This window comes from Anas acuta, chromosome 5, assembly GCF_963932015.1.
Source record: "Anas acuta chromosome 5, bAnaAcu1.1, whole genome shotgun sequence".
NCBI lineage: Eukaryota > Metazoa > Chordata > Aves > Anseriformes > Anatidae > Anas > Anas acuta.
In genome coordinates this window covers 35,846,502-35,872,922 of record NC_088983.1, presented here as the reverse complement: position 1 = coordinate 35,872,922, position 26,421 = coordinate 35,846,502, and the positions used below count along the sequence as shown (strand labels likewise).

Below are 26,421 nucleotides of genomic sequence, written 5' to 3'. Positions count from 1 at the left end.
GCAACAATTTTTGACTAGAATAAAAATATCAAGCTTGTTGAGAACACAGTGGACAATAAAAACGTCTTGTGAAAAATTCTATACCGTGTTATTACGTTCTGAAATTAAAATACTTTAAGTTGTTTTCTTGATCAGTCTGATCTTCACAGTATATAATAATAAAAATAATAATTATTAGCAGTTGAATTACCTTAGGGCTGTAAATTCTTTTAGAACTCCTAGTCGTTCCTATTAGCCAGTAAGAAAAGGTGACTTCCAGTTGTTGGCCTATGAACCATATACAGTAGGGTGAGTTGTCCTGAGCAATTCTTAATCTTTATTAAAGATGCGACATTAATCAGAAACCTCTTGTCTGGCTGAAAGAATTCTCAAAGTATTCTTTATAGCAACAGTTTACAAGCAGTAGACGCATGTATAAAACACAGAACAATTATACACATAAATCCTAAAGACTCAAAATAGGAGCAAAACAACAGCAGAATTTCTGCCTTCTAGTAATTGTATTTTTTCTTGTATCAAGGAAAAAATATTAAATTTTACTCCGCTTACTCTTCTGAGGTAACAAACTTCTCAAGTATCAGCAATGTGATCAGTCTGAGAGATTCTTTAGTCATTCGTCATAGGTAAAGTTTGTAACTTGCAACTAGAGTTAAAGCTCAGCCTCCATTGCACTTCTGGCAAGGCTGTATTAAAGCACAGGTGAGCAAGAAGTTCTGTATTAGCTTTGCTTGTAAGAAAACAAATAATTTCATTTTATGTATTTGTGTTTTGAAGGACTTCTGTGATTCTAGAAATCTGTGCTCGCCAGGCACTTTTAAAGCTGTTTTTATTTTTGAGCTGTCTCTCACTACTCAGAAATCAATTTTTTGCCTCACTGAATGTGGTAAAGGATGACTGAATGGTTAGGATGAAAGACAAAATGTTTTTAAAAAAGAGCTAGCAATGCTTTTTTTTAGATGTTACAGCTTTTTTTTTTTTTTTTCTGCACATGACCTTCTCCAAATAGATACATCTGCTATCATCTCATTGCTGTGCTCATAGTAGGCTTGAGGATTAGAGGAGGTTGAGCGAGGGTTGCAACCCGAAGGGAACTGACAGGCCCTGATTTCCATCCTTCTTTCCCCAAGGACAAAAAAACACAAACACATACGTGCACATAAATCAAAGTAGTTGCACTGGTATCTTTGTATAAAATCCCAGAGACTTAAACTTCTTCAGGTATTGAAGAGGATTTCCTTCACCGACAGGATAAATTATGTTTTAAGAGCTCTGATTTCCCTGTCTGCTTGGGCTTTCTGTGTTGGAAATCTTCCTTTTTTCACCACGCCTGTGGAAATTCATAAATTTATTTGGTCTCATGCCATGAGAGGCATTTTCATGTTTCTGATTAGATTCAAAGGCTGTAGCTTGACACTCTGTGCTCACTAATGAAATAGCAGTAACAGGAGAGAGTTCTCACAAGTGTGCAGAAACAGAATTGCAGAAGTCTGCCGGTGCTCTCCTTGTCTCTGCTCTTGCAAAGCAGATTTATGTGTGACGCTCCTGCGTTTGGCTGTGTTCAAAAACCCCCTGTGTTGGGGGTAAGTTTTGCCAAAGGATGCTTGTCAAAACAAGCTCTACCCTGCTGCTGTCTTAACCAAGGGAAAATTTTGCTTTTTGATGGACACTTAACAGTGCTAACATCACATGATGTACTGAGTCAGCTACTAAAATTGTTATGATAGACATGCATTTTTCTTAAAGATTGTCACCAGGAGAAACTGTTCGCAGCCGTGTTCCCCTGCAGACAGATGAGCTGATTTCAACAGTGATGCACGGTGCAAAGCGTATTTGATGTAAGGAGATGTAAAACTGCTTTTAAAGGGTGAAATCAAGCAGATTATGGTACAATGGCTTTCCTTCAGAAAATCTTCCATGAAATTACCTGTGATGCTACACAACTACTGACATTATCAAGTAATTTTCAGATATTGATTTGCTTAACAGATGATATGTGGTGTTGATAAAATTTCAGTTTCAAAGTGATACAAAAATACATAAATACCTGACGTAAGCGTGGATTTTTAAGAAAGCAGAGCCTTGTGAATTGAACAAGACAGACTTGGCTTCAAAGTCCTGAGAATCCTAGCAAGACCTTCGGATCAAGAACATTTCCAGCTGGTGCAGTGGGAATCATGTCAGCCGGGTGGGAGCGGAGGAGATGTGTTAGCCTTCAGAGTTGTCTTTCCATGGAGGCTCTGCAAGGAGCTGTGAGCTGCAGCATAGCACCGTCAGCATAGGGAAGAGCCACGGCCTTTGTGCTGATGCATGGTTCATGTTGATGCCTGTGGCTTGAAATTGACTGTGGAGCCTTTTGCAAAGTCACACGTGCTGGTGGAAGTCACCTCCCATGTGTGCACCTCGAGGGTAAAAGCGGGTGCAAGACTTCTGTTTCCATTTTTCAGGAGGGTTTAAGAAGCATTTCTACTAAACTGTTATCAGCATGATTTTATATAATGAACCATAATCAGAAATAGTACGCAAGGCTGATTAAGGCTGTTGATGCAGTGAAACAGGAATACACCCACACATGTACTTTCAGTAGGTAATTTGCTTTTGAAGGTTTAGTACTGGAATCTGAATGATTTCAAATCTGTTTTCATTTTATAAAATGTTGTGCATGCATGTAAACCAGCAGCAGATGTAAGTACTTCCTTCTACTGACCATAGCCGGAAAAAATCACTTAACACCAAAAGGCTTTTGCATGGTACTTGCAAAGGTTTTAATGCAAGAAAACTCAAGATGGATGACATGCTGGACTATGTTTGGGTTTCAGTTAGAAAGTGGTAGAGAGATCTTTCGTGTTTCTGCCAGAGACTGTAGCCCATTTTACAGGGGCTACAGAGACAAAGCTCCTAAATAAAAAATGTACTGGTCTTGAGCTGGAAGGGCAGTTTGTAAAAGAAACCTAGTATGAAACCCCAGGTGTATCTGCATGCACAGGTGGGCTGGTCAAACAGACACAAGCTTGCTTATGCCTCAAGATAACTAGCAGCTGCCAACCATCCACTTCAAATTTGCCTTTTATATTTAAAGATGTCTGGGTGAAGTGCCAGTACTGTTGGCATATGTGCACTTGTAATAGACTGATTCTTATTTAAATTGCAAAGTGTGTTTTTTAGGTGTCAGTGCCACCTTGCTTGCTCTTTTCAGTTTGTAGCCTGCTTTGCCAGCTTGGCTGTCTGGCTTCGTGACCAGAATTGCTTATGCTGCTTCCCCCTGATATTGCAGTTTGCTTTAGGTAGCTTTACACAGTGGCTTCTGCACAAGCTCTCACACTCGCCCTTTAGCAGTTCCTGTATGGCCAGCTAGCTAGTATTTTCCCTTTGTAGTTACGGGAGGTAACTGAGTGCCTCCAGCAGATGATTCATGTGGGTACTGTAGAAAATCAAGTGCTGCCTACTTGGCTGTTTTCAGTTGTTCTGACAGGCACCTATATAATAAAAGCTGCAGACAGGATAATGTACCTATGGGAACAGGAAGGCTGGCATCTACCTCTTGGTCACTGTGGAGATACCCATGCAGTGGAGTATTTCTAATTAATGGAAAACCCTTTCTCAGTTTTCCTGATGTAAGGAGTTCTTACTCTATTTAAGTCTTCTGAAATCCAACCTGAACGCCCACTCCTAGCGCAGTGCTCACAAGAAATGAATCAACCAAAACATTTTTATCTGGCTTTATTATTTTCTAAACCACAAATGTTGCTGTCATGCAGCATGCAGATTTCTGCTGAGTAACTGTTTATTTTGAAACATTTTTTTTCTCATTTTGCATTTTTTCACCCTTATTTGGACTTGAAATATTTTTGATGTAGAATAATAATTTGATACATATAAGCACTCTTACACTTGTCTCATGTTGCTGTGGATGTTCCCACATACGAAAAGAGAGTGCAGTTGGAATATGCATTCATTTAGCAAACTGCAAGGCTGCTATGGTTGTACTCTGCTCCCTGCTAGCTTTTTAGAGCTATTGACTGCTTTATCCATCTGTCTTTTGCAGTTTACATCAAAAGTTTCAAACATCCCATTCAGTTTTTAGGTTGATACCATTAATAAATGTAGCACATTCAACTTTATTACCAGGTCCCTAGCACTCAGAAATGCATTCCAGTTGTTTGCAGATCCCATCCATGTTTTGTCAATAGATGTGCATAACCCCTAGTTTAGTGTATGTTTGTTTAAAATGTTACTTTGATAACAATTTTAAAGGATGTTGTAAGCCTTCACAAGAAAATTGACAAGAAAATCTAGTTAGTCCTATGTAGAGGTTGAGTTGTTTACTCCTCTCTAGCCAGAAGATGGTATTTTGGAAAATAAATGTGCAATATGTGTGGTTGTCAAAGGACAAAAAGCTCTTTGCTCTTTTTGAGAAAATGCATAGAAACTGAATTATCTCCAGGGATCTCTGATGTCATGCTTGTTTCTGTTATATAAAAGAAGCCTAAATGCTTTTTTTTTTTTTTTTTTTTTTACTCTGGAGGATTTATGGTACCTCATAAGTTTAGATATGTGCAGCATGTGTGTCAAATTGTAGCCTGAGATGATTTTCCTTTTCGGTCTGTGGGGTGATCCCCATGATTAGCTCTGAATGGAACCAAATGTGAGGAATGAATACATGCACTCCTTGAACAAAGATCACAGGCTTGATGCTTTAGGAGTAGCTGTTGTGTTGGAGGACTGAGAGGTGCCATAAGCACCAGTCGAAGATGAAGCAGTGACTTTCTGAATTGGTTGCCTTGCCTTCTGCATGAACAATGTAATTGTCGATAGGAGGATGTTATTTCATCTTCAAAAAGCACAAAACATGATTTCCTAAAGAAGATGGCTTGCAATGTTCACTTTCTCCAGCAGGCTTCACCCCAAATAAGGAAATCTTACCAAAAAGAAAAAAGAAAAAAAAAAAGCACTCAGTAATCCAGCAGCAGCAGTAAAATACTGGGTTAGATATTGCTAGTGGTGGTGATTTAGAGTCCTTTGCAAATTAATACCTAACTAATTTGGCAGCCTGATGCAGTGTTCCAGTGAAAGGACAAGAGAGGATAGCTTGTAAATAGGATTATATGTCAATGCAGTAAGTGATTGCAGGCAAAGTATGAAGCTGAAGGTCTAAGAGAAGAATGGAAAGAATAGAAAATGAGAAAGTAAAGAGCTGGTGGAAACTATTCTTGCTTTAATATAAAATCTATTGCTTACTATGGTTTGTTTTTCTTCCAGGTTCAGTATCTAAATAAGGATATGATGATCGCTCTTCTTTTTCAAACCTACTTTATTATCAAAGGTTTTTTGTTTTATATTCTATAGTTTAAAATCAAATTTCTTACTCTGATATACCAGTATTATTGCTAGGGTTCAAAAATATGGTAATATCCATCTTTTTTTTAAAAAGTGCATTAAGTAAGTCGATATATTGTCAAAAAAGAATGCTACTGAGTTTCAAGGTTTCATTTTTTTCAAAAAGGATATACAGTGGGAGGCTATAGAAGCTTCAGCCAAGTACGTCTCATTTGCAATGTTCCAGTTGTCCAAAATAAGAAAAAATCCTTTCCAAAACATTATAAAGTTTCTGTAGTCTGTATCTTCCTACAGGGTTTTAATTGACTTCCTTTCTCAGGGTTGCACACTTGGCCGTATGTGGCAACCTCTTGAAACAGAAACTATTGTTCTTCTTGCAAGGATTATTGAGGATTACATGTTTCCGTATCTGTTGGAACGTGTGCACTGTAAAAAAGGTCTGTCTGCCACTCTGTAACCCTTGTAGTACCTTGTAGCTTGGACTGTCATTTTTTGGTATTGGTATTTTTGAGCTGTTTTTACTTGACCAAAATTTGAATAATATTAACATCTAATACATTTCCATGTAATATCTATCTTAGGTTATTTTTCTATTATTTTGTCATTTTTCTATTATTATGTAATTTTTCTAACTTATCTTTAAAAGAAAATCTTAAAACCAGTGGCTTACAAGAAATGCTCTCAAAAATATGCACATTTACAAACTAGTGTTAAAACGTACAAAAATAAGTATTGTATGTGGGTATAAGGATTTGGAGACATTTCCTTCATATGAGCTATATAAATGCTAGTTAAAATTCGGGAATTATTCCAAAGTTGCATATTATGAACTACTCCAGATGTGGAATTACCTATTATCTAACAGTATTGTATCAAGGCTTTGCTCACAAGAATAGCACCTGAATCATTCAGCTTTAGCTCTGTCCAGCTCAAGCAAAAACGCCAAAGCCAGCGGCTTTCCTTTTGTCAGCCTGCCTTTTTTGAGAAGAGTTCTACCTACCTCTGGAGCAGAGAAGCATTGAATTCCCGTGTTTGCAGGCTCTGCTGTCCAAATAAAGAGGTTCTGATGCTTGCAGTTGCAGTTTTTAAGGCTTCAAGGTAGGTCAGTTAAATCAGAGCCTTGAAAAAAGCGTGGAGGCAGGTGGCAGAAAGAAGCAAGCAGGTTTATTTCTGGTGTTGAAGGATCTTTAATTTTGAGCTGAGAGGCTGCCAGCCCCATGCTGATGAATGTGTTTGGACACGGCAGCCCAGGTGCAGGAGCCAACCTGTCGTGTCTTGAGGAAGCTGCAGGGTGCAAGGGCAATAGGTTGTCAGCCACTGTGGCAGCTTGGATGTGCAGCCAGGAGTCACCAGTCAGTAATGCAGGAGTAAGTAAACCCCTGGGAGTTCCTCTTTTGTTACAGTCTCAAAGCCAGTTGTTTTTTAGAAACGTAAATAAATAAAATCATCAAACACCACTGTGAATTTAGTACGTGAACAGTGGAATATTTGACAGATATAACTTCTAGCATAGCTGGAGAAAGTGATTCAGGTTTTGGTTTGTGAGAAATGTACAGTGCTTTTTTTTTGACATTTTGGTCAGAAGCTGAAGCATGCTTGCTAGGCTCACGTGATCTAGAAGGGTAACATGCCTGCATTGTAACATGCGTAGAGCAAAAAATGACTCTGCTGCACTTATTTCACTGATAAACCTTAAATATTGCAACTTAATTTATAAGTCAGGGTAAAAATGATTTTTAAGGTACTAAAATTGTGCAATAAATGGAGTTTTCTTTGATTTCTTTGACATAACATCAGGGATTTCTTGTAAATTCTACAAAATCTACAAGAATGCACATGTTATAATAAACATGTCCAAAAGACATGGCAGTTCATCACTGTGTGACAAATGTTGAGGTTGGTCCTCCCTTCACACAGGGAATTAGAGCAGAGGGCCTCTGAAGGTCCCTGCCCACATAACTGCATTTGGGATTCCCAGAAGGGAATGGAAGACAGCCCTCCCCACCCCCCCCTTCTCCCTCTGCCCCCAAACCAAAGTCCTCAGTGGGGTTGAATTTCGCCCTGAATGAGTCAGGAAATAAGATGGTGATATTAAATAGATGCCATCCAATTCTATTTCACTCCCATAACCTTCTCTTGCCCTGATCCGAGCACATCTCAGTCCTACCTTTTACACTCCTGTTTTCGAATAGCTCTGCTTCCTCCTCCCGCAGCACTAGCAGGGGGTAGCGGGGGGCTCAGGACTAATTCCTCTGCTCCTGGGTTCTGCAGCAGCACCTTGAAATCAGGAGCAGCGGTTGCAGGAAGATGTTCAGGAATGTCTGAATATGAAATGCTCTCGAGATGCTTATTATGGAGGCTGTCAGAAATAAAGTCCCTTAATTTAAGGTAAAACCTTCACTTCTGAGAAGTTGCTTTTGTTTCTCCCTTAAAAACATGACTAAAATCAATCAACCTAAAGAGAAACAGCAGTCCATGGAGATTTGGGAGCTTGACAACTTCTCACGAAGACAGCAGAACAGTTCCCCGAGGTTCTGTTGCCAAACTGTGAGTTTGGGGAGAAGCAACTGCAGTGATAAAGGAATAAAACAGTGGTGAGAGAAAAAAAAAAAAAAAAGTGTAAACACTGGTGAAAATTTTATATATATATATATATATATATATATATATATATAATATATATTTATATATATATGTGTGTGTGTGTAGTTCTTGTAAATGCTACTACTAAGTTAGTGATAGACTTAGCCTAGCACCTGCCATAGAAAAATACAGCTGTAAGGGTTGCTCTCAGTTGCTGGGAAGCTTTGAGGCAGTAGGCTAACAGCATCTTTCTCCTTATTCCCAGCTGAGGTCTTTTGCTCAGCTCTGATGCCTGTGGGATGTCTCGGGGTTGATGTCTTGGGAGACGGCCGGCTTCCAGCACTAGCAAGCCAAGTTTGCCCTGCTGGAATGCAGCTCAGAGACCACAGGCTAAGCTGCAGCTTTATTTTGGTAATAAAGTTATGCCGGAAACAAACTTGTGGCCGGGCTGGAGGAGGGGAGTCATTGCTGCTTCTGTAGTGTGTCTGTATGAGCAAGGACGCAAACCTCAGGGAAGTGCATCCGCAGCGCTTACCGTAATGTGTAACTATCACAGCAAACCGGCCTTACGAAATGCAGCACTGTTGCAAGTATCAGCCCCTTTCCTTTTGGGGTTTGGTTCTTGTACTTTCTATTTTTGCCGGTTTTGGTCTGTGACTATTCATAGGTCACAGTCTTGTAGTGTCACAAGTTAGTCATTAACCTGGGTACTTCACAGATAAGGAACTTTTACAAGAGTCCACACACCAGAGTGGGTTTTCTTCTTTGCTTTTTCTTTTCTTTGGAACCACTACCAAAGGATGCAATGTATCCAACATCAAGAAGCTAGAAGAGAAACATCTATTTAAAACAGAAAGTGTGTGGGAGGCGTGGGGGTGTCAGTGGAACCCTCCTTTATCATTGCTAAAAATTCTCTTTCTTAAGAGGTTGGTACGTGGGAGCTAGAATATTTTGCTATCGTGTTTTGGCTCTGGTTTAGAGTTGTTTCCTAGAGAGCAAGCAATGGTGTCAAAAATAAACTGTTGCTGTTAACTATCTCATTCCAGGAATAGAATACAGTAAGACTTGTCAGCATCTATTTTTTCATCTCTCATAAATTAGCATCTAGTAAAGAGATTCTGCTTTTACTTTAACTACGTGCATGACGCTGGTACTGAAATGGAACACGAGTGTTGCAAGAGGAATGACCGCATGCCGTGTGCGCTTTCTCTCTGTCTCAATGAAAAGGATGTTTTGAAGGGTGTGCCTAAGTAAGGGTTATTTCTACTCTTGAGTTTTGTGATATCTTCTTGATATATGGTTACAAAATGAAAACAGAGGACACAATTCTGGCTTGAGATATTCTGGTGTTTACACTGAGAATCATGGAAGAATGAGTGGGAGACTGAGCAAAATGGGCTGAAATGTGCAGGTAGGGGTTTGCTATCTCCTACATTCCTATGCTTGTCTCAATTTGATAGCTTTTGTTATGTCTCATTTACCATCCTGTTATGTCATGAGCACTTTACCACTGACTGAAAGTGAGCGCAATTATTGAGAGCGGCTTCCTCATCTCCTGCAGAGAGGCAAGCTGGCTCTGTGTGCTCTGGGCTGACCAGTGGTTTGTGACCACGGTTCATGTAGCCTGAAATCTGAGCTAGCAAACACTGATGAGTGCCACAGTGTTTTTAGCTCAGCCCCGGCACGGCGTGTCCTCCAGCTGTTTCACAGCATGGAGAGCGTGCTTGCATTTGCCTGCAGAAGGCATCCTGCAAGGCTGCAGAAACTGGCAATAGTGTGTGTTCAGTAATTTCAGATGAATTACTGTTAAGTCTTAAAAATCAATGTAACCTTGCGTAAGTTCATGTATTTTAGCGTGAGCTACTTCAGCAGAGAATGGGGTTAAGGATGAAGCACTGCTGAAGCTCAGCGGATCAGTGCAGGTGATCCTTCTGTATATGGCAACAGATGGCACTCAGTCTCCTGAGAATACAGGTGTTCTTCCTAGGGTCACGGAACAATGGCACGTTTAGAGAAAAGGTCAGAAATATGGATTTGTTTGCATGTAGATCAGTGGCAAATTTTGTACATAACATAAATGCAGGGCTGGGGAGAGGCTACTTTGTTTTAGGAGGGGAATGAAAAGCTGGAAGGATCTATGCAAATCTGACAATTGTCACAAATTCAGTTAACACAAAACCAACAGCTTCTCCTAGTGTAACAGAAATAAAACTGGTAAGCTAATGAAATAGCAAACACTTTTCTTCAAATAGCCTTTCAGTTAGTAAAAACAGCCTCTGAAAGATGAACCTTTTAACTTTGCTTTAGTTATAATGATGAAGGTAATTCTGGGAAGAAAAGGATCAGGTTAATTATAGCCAACCACATAAAGCCAAATGTTTTTAAAGATTAAATTGAATTTTTCTCCTCTGAGAAATTCATTTTATGAAATTAGATGTTATTTTGTACATATAATAACTTAATTGGCTGATAAATGAATATTTTCCTCCTAGGATTTGATCTGTTATAATTCAGCTAAGAATTTGTGACACAAATAGATAAAGCTTTTGTATATAAAATACTTCTCACTGCTCTCAGTTATTTTTCTGATTTCAATGGAACTGCTGCTTTTAATCTTTTATGGTTATGCCAGTGCTTTTCCCAGTAGAAGTTAACAAGGGTTACTGCCAGTAACTCATCTGCGTTGCACTGAGTTTCCTCAGCTGGCTAAATTTCAGTAAACCCTGTGGAACAGAGATGATTTCATTTATATTTTCCAAAGCTGCTTGCTGCAAAATGCTATTCTGAGCTCCTCATCCTACAGTTTTCAGTATTTTAGAATAACCCTGAAAGTGCTGCACTTACCATCATCTATTGCATTTTACTATTTTGATGTGTGTGTGTGTATGTATGTTCAGAGAGATTGGAGCCTTGGCAAAAGCGAGACTTTTCTAGGGTCTGAAAACTGATGCCCTCATTTCCAAATTTTTAATTATAAAATGACACTTCTTAATGAGGGCTGATGGTGAAATATGAAGTCTTTCCTCTGGAACGTTATGAATCATAAATAATTGGGTGCCCACAAATCAATCACTGTCAGCATCAGAGTATTACAGTCATTAGCATCTGTGATCCAACGATCTAAAGTCCCAGCAGGTACCAGAATAACTATGAGATTGCTTCAAGTAAGGCTTGGTTGTGGGTAAAGTCACTACTTGCTTTGTAAGGAAAAAGACCTTGGTCCCACATCAACTCAATCTAGGAAATACTGTGGTAGAAGGTCTCTGAATTGATGCATCAGGCTTGATCTCCATTTTTCTATTCATCTTAGCAAGTATGTTTTGGATTATTGTATTTTGTTGCCTGAATCCAAGATACTGAATGGAGTGCTGTATTTGTATATGTTTGTGGTTTTACTATCCCAAGCTAAGTTCAGTTTCTTTTTAATGAAGTGCTTTTATCTGTTTCTTTGTAATTCAGAGGCCTTTGGATGAAATCTTGCCTGATACGTCATCTTAATTTTCCTGGTGACTAATTGCAGTCATGAAGAAAAGCAAACCATGATCTCTTGATCACCCACCTTTTAAAAACGATGTAGGATTGAAAAAGTCTTTTGGGCTTCATCTCCAAACTCTAAGTTGATCAGAACGGGCTGCTGTTTTACATACAGCCAGAACTTCAGTTTTGGAGGAGGGAGCATAATAACAAAAGAGGTGTAAACAGAAAAGGAAAGAATGAAAATGTGTTTCTTTGCAGCTCGTTGGGAGTTGAAAATAGATGTAAAATCCTCTTTTTCCTAAGAAGTGCTGGCTATATTTTGTCCTAAGGATTTGAGATCCATTTTGAACAGATCCTTGGCTTGCTTTATTAAATGCAATCTGATAAGCAGATTATTGGCTTTCCAAGCTTGTTCTCATAAGTGTTTTTCTTAATTTATATAATCAGTAATGCATTTTACTGTACTGCATTATGTATTTTTTTGCATATGGTTTTCATTTGTCTTTTAATATGTAGCTGCTCATCTGAGTATTTTGTTGGCTCCCTTACTGAGTTCAGATGAATTGGAGAGGCATGTGTATTTTCATGGTTATGTTAGCTTGCCCTTACCATAGCCTGTGTGAGTAGATATTCATAGCTCTACCTTGACTTAGTATTTTTTCATGTTACATAGTAAGAATAGGAATTGCTACTTTCCACAATTACTGCTGTGGTTTGTAGAAGTAGGTGTCATACTGCCTGTCTTGCAGCTGTAACTAATTTTAATAGACCATGTATTTTGTTAGCAGTTCTACTATTTAACTTCCTGCAAGTTTTCTAGTGCATAGTATCATCTAGCTATTGGTAACTAGTGGTCATTTAAGTCAAGCGTGACTGATGCAATCTTTGATGCTGTTCTGTTTTGCTAGTAGTGAATGTGAGAAAGTGGCAAATTACAGAGGCAAATTGCCATTTTTCTTCATTTCCATTTAATCTGTTGTGCAGTGTATCTAAAACATACATTTTAAGAGTCACTGATGTTAAATACAATTGTCTCATCTTGTTTTGGTTGGGGCTAATCAAGGCCAGGTTGGATGGGGTTTGGAGCAACCTGGTCTGGTGGGAGGTGTCCCTGCCCATGGCAGGGGGGTTGGAATTAGTTTATCTCTAAGGTCCCTTCCAACCCAAACCATTCTGTGATTCTATGAAATGAAGCTGCTGGTCCCAGAGAAGGCAGCTTGTGGTCATGTAATTAGTGACTGCACCATATATGCAACAGGTCAAGAATAAGTTGCACTGAATGCATGTGTGTGTGTGTGTATATATATATATATATATAATTATTTAGAGTAGTTGTCCCTGAAGTTTTTAAAGAAATAAAAATCAGGTTAGAGGGGAAACACCAAAGCTAGTAGCGTTTTTGATGTTGCTTTGGTTAACACCAAGCTCAGGAATTTTTAGAGCTACTGTATGAACTTCTGCCCTTGAGTTAATGAGAAACTTGTACTGGTGGTAGGTTATCAGTTTCAGCGAGGACCAGGATTGGAGGGGTGATGTATACCTTGCTTTCACGGATACCGATAATTGAAGAGGAATGGTGGGGGGCAGAAATCTTGTTTCATCACAGGCAGTGGAGAGGAGCGTGTGATGGCTGACAGTTTTTGCCTTTTCTGTTCTGCCCTCAGTTTGGTTCTTCCTTCACTTTCTTGTAGCCTGTCTTCTTCCTGCCCTATGTTTTCATTCTAGTTTCCTTCCATTCTCCCTATATAGGCAAGTCTGTATGGCCCTTTAGGAAGGACTATGCGGTGTTCCCTTTTTGTAGAGCTTACTACATAAACATAATTTGATCTGGCATAGGCAGAGCACTGGGTTATGTGCAGGTATGCAGTGTTCGCACTTTTTCGTCCTTGATCTGATTTGTGTATGAAGTTTCATCAGCTTGATTACTTCTTAGGCTGAATAGTGTTTGAAATTTGTAGGGAGTTTAAAATTGCTGTAGTTTAAAATTCAGTAGTGTTGCAATGGCTACATGGATAGACAGCCTTTCTAAAGTTATTCAAATTAGTTGGGTAGAAGAAAAAACTATTGTTTCAGCAGTCATTGTAGCAGAATTACAAGGAGGGTAACTGCATTTATGTAAATGGCTGTACAAATCCAATAATACCATAGATCACTTGTTCTTATGTGTGATGCAGTCAGCTTGCATTTTAAGTATTCCTTATGTGTTCAGCTTTATATAAATAGCAGCTGCTATTTCAAAGCAGTGCAGTTTATGGCTAGTGAAGTTAAAACATGTTGCCTTTGGAGGCAGAAAGTGCCCTTGCTTGGTAGTTTTCATTGCTGTGGAGCACAGTACAGTAGTTTTGAGGAGAGACTGCAGAAAACACTAGTTTCCGTAGAAACATCAGCAAGCCTTGATTTGTAGACAATACTGTACTGTCAATGTGCTGCTGGTTCAGCAGCATCTCTGCACGTTTGGCAAATATTGAAAGGCCACATTTTGTGAAATTGGTTTAGCCTTTGAAAATTATTAACTTCCTTGTGTTAAAGGATGTGCAGCGATGCAAGATTTTATCTTGACAATATCACGCTTTTGTCTTCTACTGGCAAGGGCATATTTGTGGATTTTTTATTTTCTATTTTTAGCTCCTCAAAGGATAGTATAATGCTTTGTAATCACTTTCGTACTGATGAGGTATGGGAAAGCATTTAACTTCAATGGCCTTGTGAAGCTGGATTGATTATATGGGATCTGTGGCAAACACTATTTTGTTAGCTGGGGAAATAAAAGAAGCTTTTCATATCAAGTTATTTAAAAGTATGTGTTTCTATTTAGCTTTAGTCATTATATACATTGTGAAATCTGGGCAGAGAATACATGCTTTCTGGACTATCCAGATAATCTGCAAATAAGGCTGTGCAAAATGCAGAATAAATGTTGACAGCCATTCTTTCTATTGTCATTTTCTAATCTTCTTGGTAACTAGCTTCCTTCCTTTTTTTGTTAGCATATCATAGTTATTTACATTAACGAAAAAAATGAATAGGCTTTGTTACTACCTAATTGCAGCCAAGGATGTATGACTTGCAAATGGTAATTTTGTGTATGTACTCAAAGGATTCTGGATTCCTCATCTGGCTCACCTATAGATTCTACAGGAAATGGATGCTGTATGTGTTCTTCAGCTGAGGAAATGAGCTCTCTATTTGGCTTTATACAACTCTCTCCTAACTTGACTAAATTATTGCTAATCAGTTCATAAGGAAAAGTCTGTATTTAGGCGTGGAATCCAAATGCAAGAGTGGTGTTTTTTTGTTTGCTTCTGAAGGCAAACAAGCAATATCTAGGTAACTTTTTACCACCATATAATATAATTCCGTATTTTTGAGATGATGATCAATGAGAGTTAAGCATGTCTGTTAGAAGTCTTAATTCTGTTTAATAATTACTCTCATATATTCAGTTATGAAAAAAGTGACATAAAAATTAATTCTTTTATCTCCCTTTTGCTCTGTTCTAGGCTTAAAAGAAGCATAAACGATTGGATTACCACTCTGACATTTTGGAGCACAAGTGATGTTGAAACAAGTCGAATGTATTGGAGCATGGCTATTTCTTAAGATGCAGAAGTTAAAGGAAGTCACTGCTTTCCGAAACCTACTGAATATCTGCATTTTCTAGACGCTCTGCATTCAACTGTGTCCTTAAATGTCCGTGGTTAAGATCTCATGCAACCATTTTATATTTTGGAGACTATTCTCCAAAAGAGAACTGTGCGTTTAAAAAGCAGAAATGACTGTATTTTCTTTTGGAACTTACTAAAGTTGAACATACTAAAAGATCATGACCAGCTTGAAGCGGTCCCAGACCGAAAGGGCTGTTGCCACTGGAGTGTCAGTTGGAACAGATGGCACCTCAAAAGTCCACTCGGATGACTTCTACATGAGGCGCTTTAGGTCGCAGAACGGCAGCTTAGGATCTGCAGTCATGGCTCCAGTTGGACCTCCTCGCAATGAAAGTTCCCATCATATTACCTCTACTCCTGGAGTCCCTAAAATGGGGGTCAGGGCAAGGATTGCTGATTGGCCCCCAAGGAAGGAGAACATCAAGGAAACGAGCAGGTCTAGTCAAGATATTGAAACGGCAAGTTGTCTTGACAGCATGTCTTCTAAAAGCAGTCCTGGGAGTCAGGGAAGCTCTGTTAACCTGAATGCTAGCGATTCTGTCATGTTAAAGAGCATCCAGAACACACTTAAAAGCAAGACCAGACAATCTGAGAATCTAGACTCCAGGTTTCTTACACCTGATGGCTATCCCAGTTCCCCAAGGAAAGCTCTTCGCAGAATAAGGCAGCGCAGCAACAGCGACATTACCATAAGTGAGCTTGATGTAGATAGTTTTGATGAATGTATTTCACCCACTTTTAAATCCGGACCATCTCTGCACAGGGAGTATGGCAGCACATCTTCAATAGATAAGCAGGGAACTTCAGGGGAAAGTTTTTTTGACTTACTAAAGGGCTATAAAGATGAAAAGTCTGATCAGAGAAGCCCAGGCACAACTAAGCTCAGTGAACTTCTGATTGCCAGTGGAAGCAAGGGTTCGGGTTTCTCTCTAGATGTGATAGATGGCCCTATTACTCAAAGGGAGAACCTGAGACTCTTTAAGGAAAGAGAGAAACCACTCAAGAGACGCTCAAAATCAGAGACAGGAGATTCATCCATTTTTCGTAAGCTGCGTAATGCCAAAGGTGAAGGGGAGCTTGGGAAGTCTTCAGATCTTGAAGATAACAGGTCAGAAGATAGTGTCAAGCCTTGGACTTGTCCGAAGTGCTTTGCTCATTATGATGTACAGAGTATTTTATTTGATTTAAATGAAGCAGCAATCAACAGGCATAATGTTATTAAAAGAAGGAACACAACAACAGGAGCATCTGCTGCTGCTGTAGCATCGCTTGTCTCTGGACCCTTGTCCCATTCTGCGAGTTTCAATTCTCCAATGGGCAGCACTGAAGACCTGAACTCAAAAGGAAGTCTCAATATGGACCAGGGGGATGATAAAAGCAATGAACTTGTGATGAGCTGTCCTTATTTTCGTAATGAGATTGGTGGGGAAGGGGAGAGGAAGATCAGCCTTTCCAAATCTAATTCAGGTTCCTTCAGTGGATGTGAAAGTGCCTCGTTTGAGTCAACTCTGAGTTCTCATTGCACGAATGCTGGAGTAGCAGTTCTAGAAGTTCCCAAGGAGAATCTGATTTTACATCTAGACAGAGTGAAAAGATACATTGTTGAACACGTAGACCTCGGTGCATATTATTATCGAAAATTCTTCTATCAGAAAGGTAAGTAAATTATGGCTCTCCTTGTGTTGTGTTAATGATGGTGTTTAAACTGATGTTAATGACAATGTTGTGTTAACCAACATATAAAGTTCGGCTGGTGTGTAAGAGTAATACTTGCATAAAGGATATTTTTTTAATCATCAGTGCTTAAATATGGTGTGTTTTATCAATTTGCTCCTTTAATCTGTACATGCTTTGTCTAATTGAATTTACGTACCTGAAAATACAGAATGCAATTCTCTGGTCACATCAGTCTATTGACACCAGGGAATATCATTTCCTTTGGACACATGCAGGAAAGTTTTTGCTCTATAGAAATGAGCAAAACCCAAACATGATCTAGATACACCCCTCGCCAAATGGTTCTGGCACTGTGAGTTGCAGATTTCGCCATCTGTTTGTTTTGCTCCTGAAAAAGATCAAAAACAATTGCAGAGCAAATTCCCATGAATTTGGAGAAAAAAAAAAAAATCTGCTTTGTTGCCTCATTAATTGTGTCTTCTGATGGACAGAGTTGGTGCAGTGAGTGATGTGACAAATGCCTGTCCCTCAGGTACCGGTGTCCAGCATTGGGTTTCATCTGCTTAGTGAAAGCAGCTCAGCAGAGCTTGTTTCCTGCAGATTAAAGCAACAGGGATGCCTAGTTAAAATAAGTAGATGGTCAGCCCAGAGAAACTTCAGCTCATTAACTGTGGATTACAGCTAATAATCTCATCTCCCCTTTTTCCCTTGCCTCAGAGTATGATCATCTCCTGTCTCTTCTTTCCGGCATCGTCCCTTGGCTGAGTAGCTCTTGTCACATGTCCCGTAGTCTCTTCCTACTGCAGTGTTTTAGTGTTTAGAGCCTTTGCTGAATATTTTTTGGTGCTGGTTCACGTTCTTTGGAGAGAAAACATTTAGGAAAAATGCTGATTAGTTATAAGCCAGATGCACAACATAAGATGAGGTATGTTTGGAGGGGAGAGCCTGAGATTAGAGAGATTTGCCTGTGATTACCATCCCATCTGACCCGCCTGGAACAATTTGATTCCTTGTCACCCTGGTGAGTTCTGGAGTCAGCAACTAAGGGTGCCCTTGCATGTTCCAGCTGACCTGACTTAACAGCATTTCAGCACTGAGAGGGAGAAAGAAGGCTTAATTTCCTCCCCCTTGTACCGGTTCTTTCCTTTTCTGCCAACCCAGTAAGGCAGTTCAGTTTACTAACCAAGCAGAAATCTTGCCATAAAATTGTTCATGTATTGCTTGATTATTTTTCTCCAGTTCTAGTGAGTCAAATCAGCTTTCCTTGCAATCAGAAGTCAGCACCAGGTAAGCAATGAGAGCAAGCAGTATAACAGGAAGGAGGTGCGAGTGGGGTTACAGCCCTTAGGCAACAGCAGTGTGTTAGTTGAGCTTATCCCAGGGGAAAACCACACCCTAATGCTAGTACCATGGCAGTCACCATTATATCTCCATTTCTTTCTAGTAGTAATTAAGATTAATTAGATAAACTCAACATAATCTCATCCTAAGGCTATTTGTGAGGGGTAACCAGATACGATACTGTCAGTGTGTGTATGGGGTGGGACTGGGGGAAGAGGAGGAACTGTGATTTTTGTCAAGCCATAAAACTGGCTTTTAAATGGATTTTAAATTCACTGTGCTTGTGTTTGTTCCATAGGGCATGAGCCAGGGGAATTTTTCTTAACCAGAGATTTCGTTAAGATGGCTTCTGAAAAAAGGCATCCTTCAGAAGCCTTATTAGATAGACCAAATCCCCACAGTTCTAAAAATACCAAAAACATTTTGTTGACCACCCACTATATGATCTTTCCCCCAAACAAACCTTAGAATCATCTCAGAGACAGGTTTGTGATAAAAATTCAAGCAGCGTATAAGGAAAAATATCGAGCAAGTCAGTTTAACTGACAGTTTTCTATAACATGAAGGATGTAATGATGCAGAAACTTCTTTATTTGAAGAAAGGTCGTATCTTTATTATGAATATTGCTGACATGAAAAAAGATGGTTTTGGTAGCATCTGCTAGTCAGGTCAATAGGTCTGGGTAATTTGATAGAAATGTATGAAGCAAAAAAATCTGATTCAGCTGTGATAACATAAAGATCTCAAACTGGAAGCTTAAACAGAGCTGGAGAAGTCTTGAAGTAATCCTGGAGTTTGTTTAAAAATAGAAGTGATGATTCAGAGAATTTTCTTTTAACTTGTTTTCATTCCAACTTAAAATAATAAAGCCTGTCATTTGAGACCACATCAACAAACCAGGTGAAAACATTAATGATGCCAGTCAGTGTGATTTCATGAAAAGTAGGTCATGAAAGTGCTTTTATGGGTATGGTCCATTTCAGTTTCTCCCAGGTAATTTAGTGAAATGTTCATGGTGACTTGACTGGAGTCTTTAATTACATGGGCATAATAGGTTATTCTTTAGAGTATTGTTACGTGGATGTTAGATGCATCTTGTATTTTACAGTGTGCAGGGGTTGGGAGGTGTTGTGAGCAGGAGTTATTGCTAACATGGTCCAAAATATTTAAGGTATCTTAATCTAGGTAGTATAAAATATTTGCATGTGGCATTTATGGAAGAATTTTATATAACTTCTTTGATGAATGCCGAAGGCTAAACACTTTACATAAAGGAAATACTAAAGGGAAAAAAGTCTGACCCTTTACAGAGCAGTGGAAAAGTTATTACTAAAATAATGATGTGGTCTGGTGTCCAGACCATGAAGTGTGGTCTAATACTGGTGGGAACAGCTTAGTGGAGGTTAGAAATATGGTACAGATAATGGGGATAACAACTTCGTAATGGTAGTCCAGGTTGGCTTCAGTTCCACTACTTTATATCTAAGCTAGTTATCCAGACTGCCCGTATACCCAGTGGAGAGAAATGAACATTGCAGAATGATGAGAACAGCGGTTTTCTTGCTCTCAGCTGCAGAGGGCTGATACTTCCCTGACTGACATCTAGGTGTTTGTAGTTACAGGAGATGAATGGTACTCTGTTGTTGTAAAAGATACATTTGCAAGGTGACTGTCTAAATGTAAATAAAAGAAAATAAAAGAAAAATGTTGCAAGAACAGCTTTGTGAAACTTAAATATGACCTTGAAATAAGACAAAGCATTGAACAACAATTAAAACTGTATGTGGGAAGAACTTATTAAAAGGAAGCTATTTGTTGTTTGGATTTTTTTTTTTTGGGGGGACAAAAGGGAGGAACACCACATTGTTCAGGCCTTCTTACTGAAATGTAAGAAAAGTTGACTTTGTGAGATTTATCCATTCAGGTCAGAATTGTACGCTTTCTACAGGAGTTTATTTCATACCATTGACTGCAGTGCTTCAGGTTTAAACAAAAATACTTGGAGTCACTGCTTCTGGACAAAAAACTACAATTCCCAGGAAAGGGAAGAGTCATCCTAGCTCAACGCAAAACTTCATCTAGTCTTGTGTTCTGGCAAAGGCTGGTAACAGATGCTGAAGAAGGAGTGATAGGATTAAGGCAAAGGCAAGTGATACCTCCCAGATGTACTTTCCCAGACCCCAGCGATTTTCAGCTAATGGGCATCTTCAGCTGGTGCTAATACCACTTGTATCTAGCAGTTTTGGGGCTCACCTTCCAGGTAGTTACCAGTTCAGCCTGTTGCCTATGACCCCATATAAGCTTCCCGTATTTACAATATTCCTATGGGAGGGGAAGCATGCTTTTTTATTATATCTGTGACTTGAAATCAAAGACTTCTTTTATCAATAATAAAACCATAGGGATGGACAAACTTGTTTCCATCAACTCCTCTGTATTGTGCTTGGAAAATACAATGTGTAGCCCTGGAGGAGCAATCTCTTCCCTCAAAATCAAGTATATTTACGTAGATTTCCTCTGCAACTAACTTATAAATATCTGCCAGAAAATGTTCATTTTCACTTAGGGTCTTTGACTGGAAGCATCTTTGGAATTACATAATAAATATTTAACTTCTTAAAGTATGTATAATCTGTTTCAATGGCAAGGTGCAAACAATGAAATATTTCATTTTGACTTAGAGTTTATAGAATAATTTATGCCTATTGCTAGCTGCCTCCTGAGCATCTTTTAATTTATTTTTCAACAGCAGTTTAAATGACATAATGTTGGGCTTGAAGTATTGCTTTCCGTGTGAAGTTTGTGTGGGGTGGAAGAAAAAGCTGTCTTCTGTGCTATTCACGTTTGGCATAAAATTCTTGAATTATATTCAGAAACAATCCTATTTTTTAACAATAAAACACCAAATTTGTTATCTTTAGTTTGTAAATTAAGTTTTGTGCACATAAATCTTGCTGCTAGCTTTCCTGTTAGAGGAAAGAAAATGGCTGGAGTTTGAATTGCAGGCTAGGCTAGGTAGGAAAATAACTATGCAATTGTTGGTGCAGAAAACTCCAGTGTCATTTTTGGACCCCTTCTAGTGGGTATTACCAACTTAGCTTTGTTTCCATAACATTTTCTGTTTTGTAAGTAAAGGTACATGTATACAGTACAGTGTTTTTTAATTCACCAAGCAAGCAGTTTAGGGTGGAGACAGCCAAGGTGGCTCAAGTTTTGGAAGCTGCATTTGGTATGCTGCTAGATAGGAACTTGATCTTTGATAGATCCTTAGTGATTGCACTTCTTATGCATTTGTTCTCTCTGTCATAAACTATACATTGAGTTTTAAATATCTTGGAGAAAAACAGGGTGTACTAAACTTGATGGAAGAAGTAAAACTAAGGTGCTAATAAGATGTTTTGGATTTTTAAGCATCAGATCTATGTGGCATCTACTGTTGGAGAACTGTAAATATTTCCTTAGGCTTATGTATATCCTTTAATTTATTCATGATTTCTTCACTTACCACTAATTCAGTCACCCAAAGCTTCTGCCAATATTTACAGGATATTGTACAAGATATTAAAAAAAAAAAAAAAAAAAAAAGAAAAAAAACACAATAATTTTTGAATGCTAATTACCTCTGTGCAGAGTATTGACTTTTGAGGAGTTAAAGAGGAATTGAGTAGAAATTACAATGCTGCAGCATGTCTCTTTGTTCTGTGTCACACAGGCACTGAAACCTTTAAATGGAAAACACTGACTAAAGGCAGGGTAATAAAATATCAGGTACTGGGGAGTAGTACAGGGGTCCTAGGGGCTTAGGGGTGAACAGCTGTGTAAAGACGAGTTTTAGGGCATATGTAGCTTTGCAAGGAGAAAGCACCTACATGAAAAGCATGGAATATGTTGGAGGAAAGTAAACCAGGAATCAGCAAGTTTGTTTTGTTTAAAAAAAAAAAAAAAAAAAGAACAGAAAATTGAGGCTCTCAAATTTTGAACACTGCAAGTGATTATGCATTGCAAAAATGACAGCCATTCACTTGGGAAGGGTGTATTTTGATAGCTATTTTTAGTATTTTTGCAGATGCATTTCTTGATAGTGACATTCAAATATTTTGCACTTTATCCCTGCAGAATACCTCATATCAGAATGCTGTTAAAGTACTAATTCATTTTGGTTGTTTTATGAATAGCACGGAATCTGTCTGCGATGGTACAGGTGGTACGGTTATATTTCCATTCTTGTTATCATTCCACTGAATTTCACATTTCTTCTTTCAAGTGCTGAAATTTCAGATAGCTCTAACTTTCCATTTTTGTGCATGTATAAATTCATTCATATATGCAAACCTGCAGCATATGGAAAGGGATGATATAGGACTTTTTTCTTGTAAGATGGCTTTACTTCAGTTTTTTAGCACTGTTAAATTTGCAGGTATTGTATGTTTAAATTCAGTTGTCACTTGAGATACGCGCAACTTTGTCTGTTATGTTGCTGAATTCATGGGGGTGTACCTCTGTCATCAGACAAGATAGCTTATAATGCTCAGAAAGCTCAATAGTAGAGCCTTTAACACAAATGTCTTAAATTGTTGAACTTTAATTTTTGCAAATGTACATTTCTAACATGTTTTGACATAAAATTTCACTTTATTCCTGTGGTTAAGCAAATACAAAAATGTACCTCAAATAATACACTACTTGGTTAGCAAACAGTTTCTCCAGGCCTGGATCTTCCCCTCTGCACACTCCCCCCAGTTTTTCCACCTTTTAGCATTGAGTAACTTGTGAGACTGTTCTGATACAAAAATAAATAATTAACATCCTTTGTTTGGTACAATTGCCTGCTGTTCACATTTTTAACAGGGGGTGGTGAATTTCTCTCTTCGGTGTGTTTGGCTTCCTGGTTTTTATATTTTAAGGAACGTGAATGAAATGGATTTTACTTTAAAAGCCAGTGTGAGAGGTGTATCCTATTTTAGTCCTGCTTGTGGAAGTACAATGTTGAATTTCAACTTTCTTGAATACACGGAGCTCTTCAGAGAACTGAACGATGAGAATGAAATCTTAGTATCACTGAAGTCATTGACTCTAAAGCAATTGGCAGTTTATTTCCAGTATAACAACTAAGCATGAAAATACAGTTGAAATGTGAGAAGTAAGATGGAGTTTTATCTGTTTTGTTTGTTTTTTAATATGCAAGAACACTGGAACTATTTCGGAGCAGATGAGAACCTCGGTCCAGTAGCTGTGAGCATAAGAAGAGAAAAACCCGAGGAAATAAAAGAAAATGGGCCACAGTACAACTACCGGATCATATTCAGAACCAGTGAGGTAAGCAGTTTGTGACTGATAGTAAGAGAAACTGGAAGGGAGAAGGCTAAATTGAGTGGGGGGCAGTGGGGGTTGGAGTTCTTTGGCTTTTCAACATGGATAGATTTGTCTCCTCTGTATATGCAATCCAGCAATCTCCCAACAAAGGTATACCACATGTTTACATTACGGAGAATACAAGTGAGTATATCAATGAGTAATTCCAGAACAAGCAATACAAAAGGCAACTGTGAAGATCGTTTTGGTTAAAGCTAAAGAAATTTACAGGAGCTATATTAGCTAGAAGCAAGCAAAGAAGAAGAAAATTACTTCGAAAGTGGTTAGACTTCGAAATGCTCCACAAGAAATAGTACTCCTAATTTTCCCAAGTATTAGTTTTCTGTGAAACATAAATCTGTAAAGAATTTTGAATCACTGGAAAAATTCTGATTACTTTCAGCTATCAGGATGAGTGACACTTTGCATGTCAGTGTCCATTTCACACAACATGAATTACTTGGTGTCTTCAAACTCCATTGAGAATTGGAGAAAAGTACATTTTGCTCCAGCACTGTTGCTAATCAACCTTGTCTGTGTGCATAATTCAACATATAAGCTATTTTTGTTCTCTATGCTTAGCTTATGACATTAAGAGGCTCTGTGCTGGAAGATGCTATCCCTTCAACTGCAAAACATTGCACAGCCAGAGGACTTCCCCTTAAAGAAGTGCTCGAGTATGTGGTTCCTGAGCTGAATATCCATTGCCTAAGGCTGGCCTTCAACACTCCTAAAGTCACAGAACAGCTTATGAAGCTGGATGAACAAGGGGTAAGTACAAAGCTGTAGAATGAGACAAATTGTTTTAAACCGTCAGGTTACTCACTGAACTGCAAAAATCCTTTTTAAATTGACTTCAGTCAGTCTATTAAAATGCCCCCATTTAAATTAAAGCTTGATGTTTATAGGGAGAAAATTGTGTCTTTCCCCTAAGTTTTGCAGTATATTTGCTTTGTATGAAATCAGGCTCACAGCTATAAGTACTCTAAAGTTTTAGTTTAGTGTTATGGCAATTGTCCATTTTAATTTACTCTAAAAGAGATTAAGTGATTGTTTTTCAAAGCCTGTTGGATAGGGAGTTGTTTTGTTCTGGTTTTCAAATTATTATAATGCCAATTGAAATCTCCAAAGTTCTTAATGTTTTGTTGTAAAATACTAATGTTGTATTTGGCACAACCATTACCACGGTTCTGCCTATAGATTTTTTTTCCTGTCTTAAACAAGTAATGTCAAAATACTCTCACCCTGTTCATGCAGATGATTTTCAATTAGGTAGTATTCTCCCGTTCTCTTTGAAAATTGAATTAAGGTTTAATAGCTGTATAGCTTAGACTTTACTCAGGACTTTCATTTAGCTAAATGAATTTTATGATTAAAAACTTTGACAGTGACATTTAACAGCTCCGTTTTGAATACTGAGATTGTTGGTGTCTTTCTTCTGGTCTTCTTTGTTGCTTATGATCAACCTTTTCTGTACAGAATTAAAATCTATGTTACTATTTTTTCTTGCTGTCAGTCTGATGTTGAAACATAGCCAGCATAAAATATAAAAAGATTTAATCATTATCTGCACCACAAGGGGGAGAGTATGGCTATTCTAAAAAGTGTCAGATCTAAAATATTCCAAAGTCAGGACCTTACAAATATGCCCTTCAAGAACCTCAAATCTGAAAAATGTTGATTAGAAAGTCTTCCCAAGGGGGGAAAAATCTCTCAGAAACTTCTATGTAAATACATAAACTCTGAAATTATTTCTATTAGATATCTAATTAGAAAAGTAATTTAGTATAATTTGGTTCAGAAATCAGTTATGTATTTAGAAAAAAAAATAAAGATGAAATTATCCTTACTTCAAGTCTTATCTGTCATTAGCAATCTGGAGTAAGATATAGTATGTTTTTTATTACTATTTAAACTTTTGGAAATCATTAAGGGCAATTGATAGTTAAAAACGCACTTTCTACATCAAAGTATTTTTCTGTTTTTGTGGTAATGAAACAGTTTGACACTTCTAACAGAAAAAGATAAGCACACTCTGTACTAATTAGAAGCTGCATTTTTTATCAATTCCAAGCTAACACACAAATTTGGGTAACAGCTGTTCCACTAATTAGGTACACAGAGTGTTTATCACTTCTTCTTGCTGTGTGTGTCACACTTTCACTACAGCTTAAACAGGTGCCTGTTTGATATAGCAACTAGGAAGTTTTGTAAATTTAAGACTGTGTAGTGACCTTAGCCTGACTTTGCTGTTAAATTTCACCCAAGAACTCCTTCATTGAGACAAATTTGTATCTTCTAATAAAACTTACTCACCAGTTTTGATTAAGGTAGGCTGCCTTTTTGTTTTAATATTCAAGTGTGGTTTTAAAGCAGTTGGTAGCTTTCATATTTATGAATTTGCACTTATTTAAATTTATTTGCTTTCAGCTTCCAGACTTGATATCTTTCTCGGCTACATCTTAAAAGTCATTTTCATGTGTTTTTTTTCTGCAAAGTTTTTTTGTATGCAGTCATTAAATCATCTGTTGATCTTGTTTATGGTAAACTAAACAGATTGCACTTTTCAAGTCTCTCACTGCAACATATTTTCTCTGAATTTCGTATTATTTTTGTCTGAGCTCTGTCTCTTCTAATCTTTCAATTTCTCAAGAATGTAGATATCTGAGCTGCATACAATGTCCAGTATCAGAATGGGAATATGCTGCAAAGACAGGTGGCTCTTCTTGCCCATTATTTTACTGGTGTTGTATGTCAAGTTGCATGTTCCTTACTTCCCCTCAGATCATTAAAGTCAACGTAACATCTGCTGTTCTGTACATACAGCCCACATTGTTCTCACCTAGCTGTTCTTTCTATTGACTTGATTAAAATGTGTTCATTTGAATGGTTCCACGGTAAAAAGCAATCCAATCATTCTGTTTCTTAGTGGCAGCTTCTTGGCTAATTACCATCTTCATCTTGAATGCAGAGACCATGGTAACTTTAGGT

The 26,421-nt window shown here is 38.2% G+C and overlaps 1 protein-coding gene across 13 annotated transcripts in view; it reads left to right on the top strand.

The window, feature by feature from the left end:
* Nucleotides 1-26,421, top strand: part of SIPA1L1 (signal induced proliferation associated 1 like 1) — a 203,295-nt gene that overhangs the window by 117,878 nt on the left and 58,996 nt on the right. For 12 of the 13 annotated variants that reach the window (XM_068684108.1, XM_068684113.1, XM_068684112.1 and 9 more), the window contains 3 exons: nucleotides 14,895-16,715; nucleotides 23,264-23,394; nucleotides 24,013-24,201. In XM_068684108.1, the coding sequence (XP_068540209.1) occupies nucleotides 15,218-16,715; nucleotides 23,264-23,394; nucleotides 24,013-24,201 (1,818 nt within the window). In that variant the 5' untranslated portion in view covers nucleotides 14,895-15,217. Of the gene's footprint in view, nucleotides 1-9,787; nucleotides 9,937-14,894; nucleotides 16,716-23,263; nucleotides 23,395-24,012; nucleotides 24,202-26,421 lie in introns of those variants that run through there. The other variant, XM_068684111.1, reaches the window with a different exon arrangement.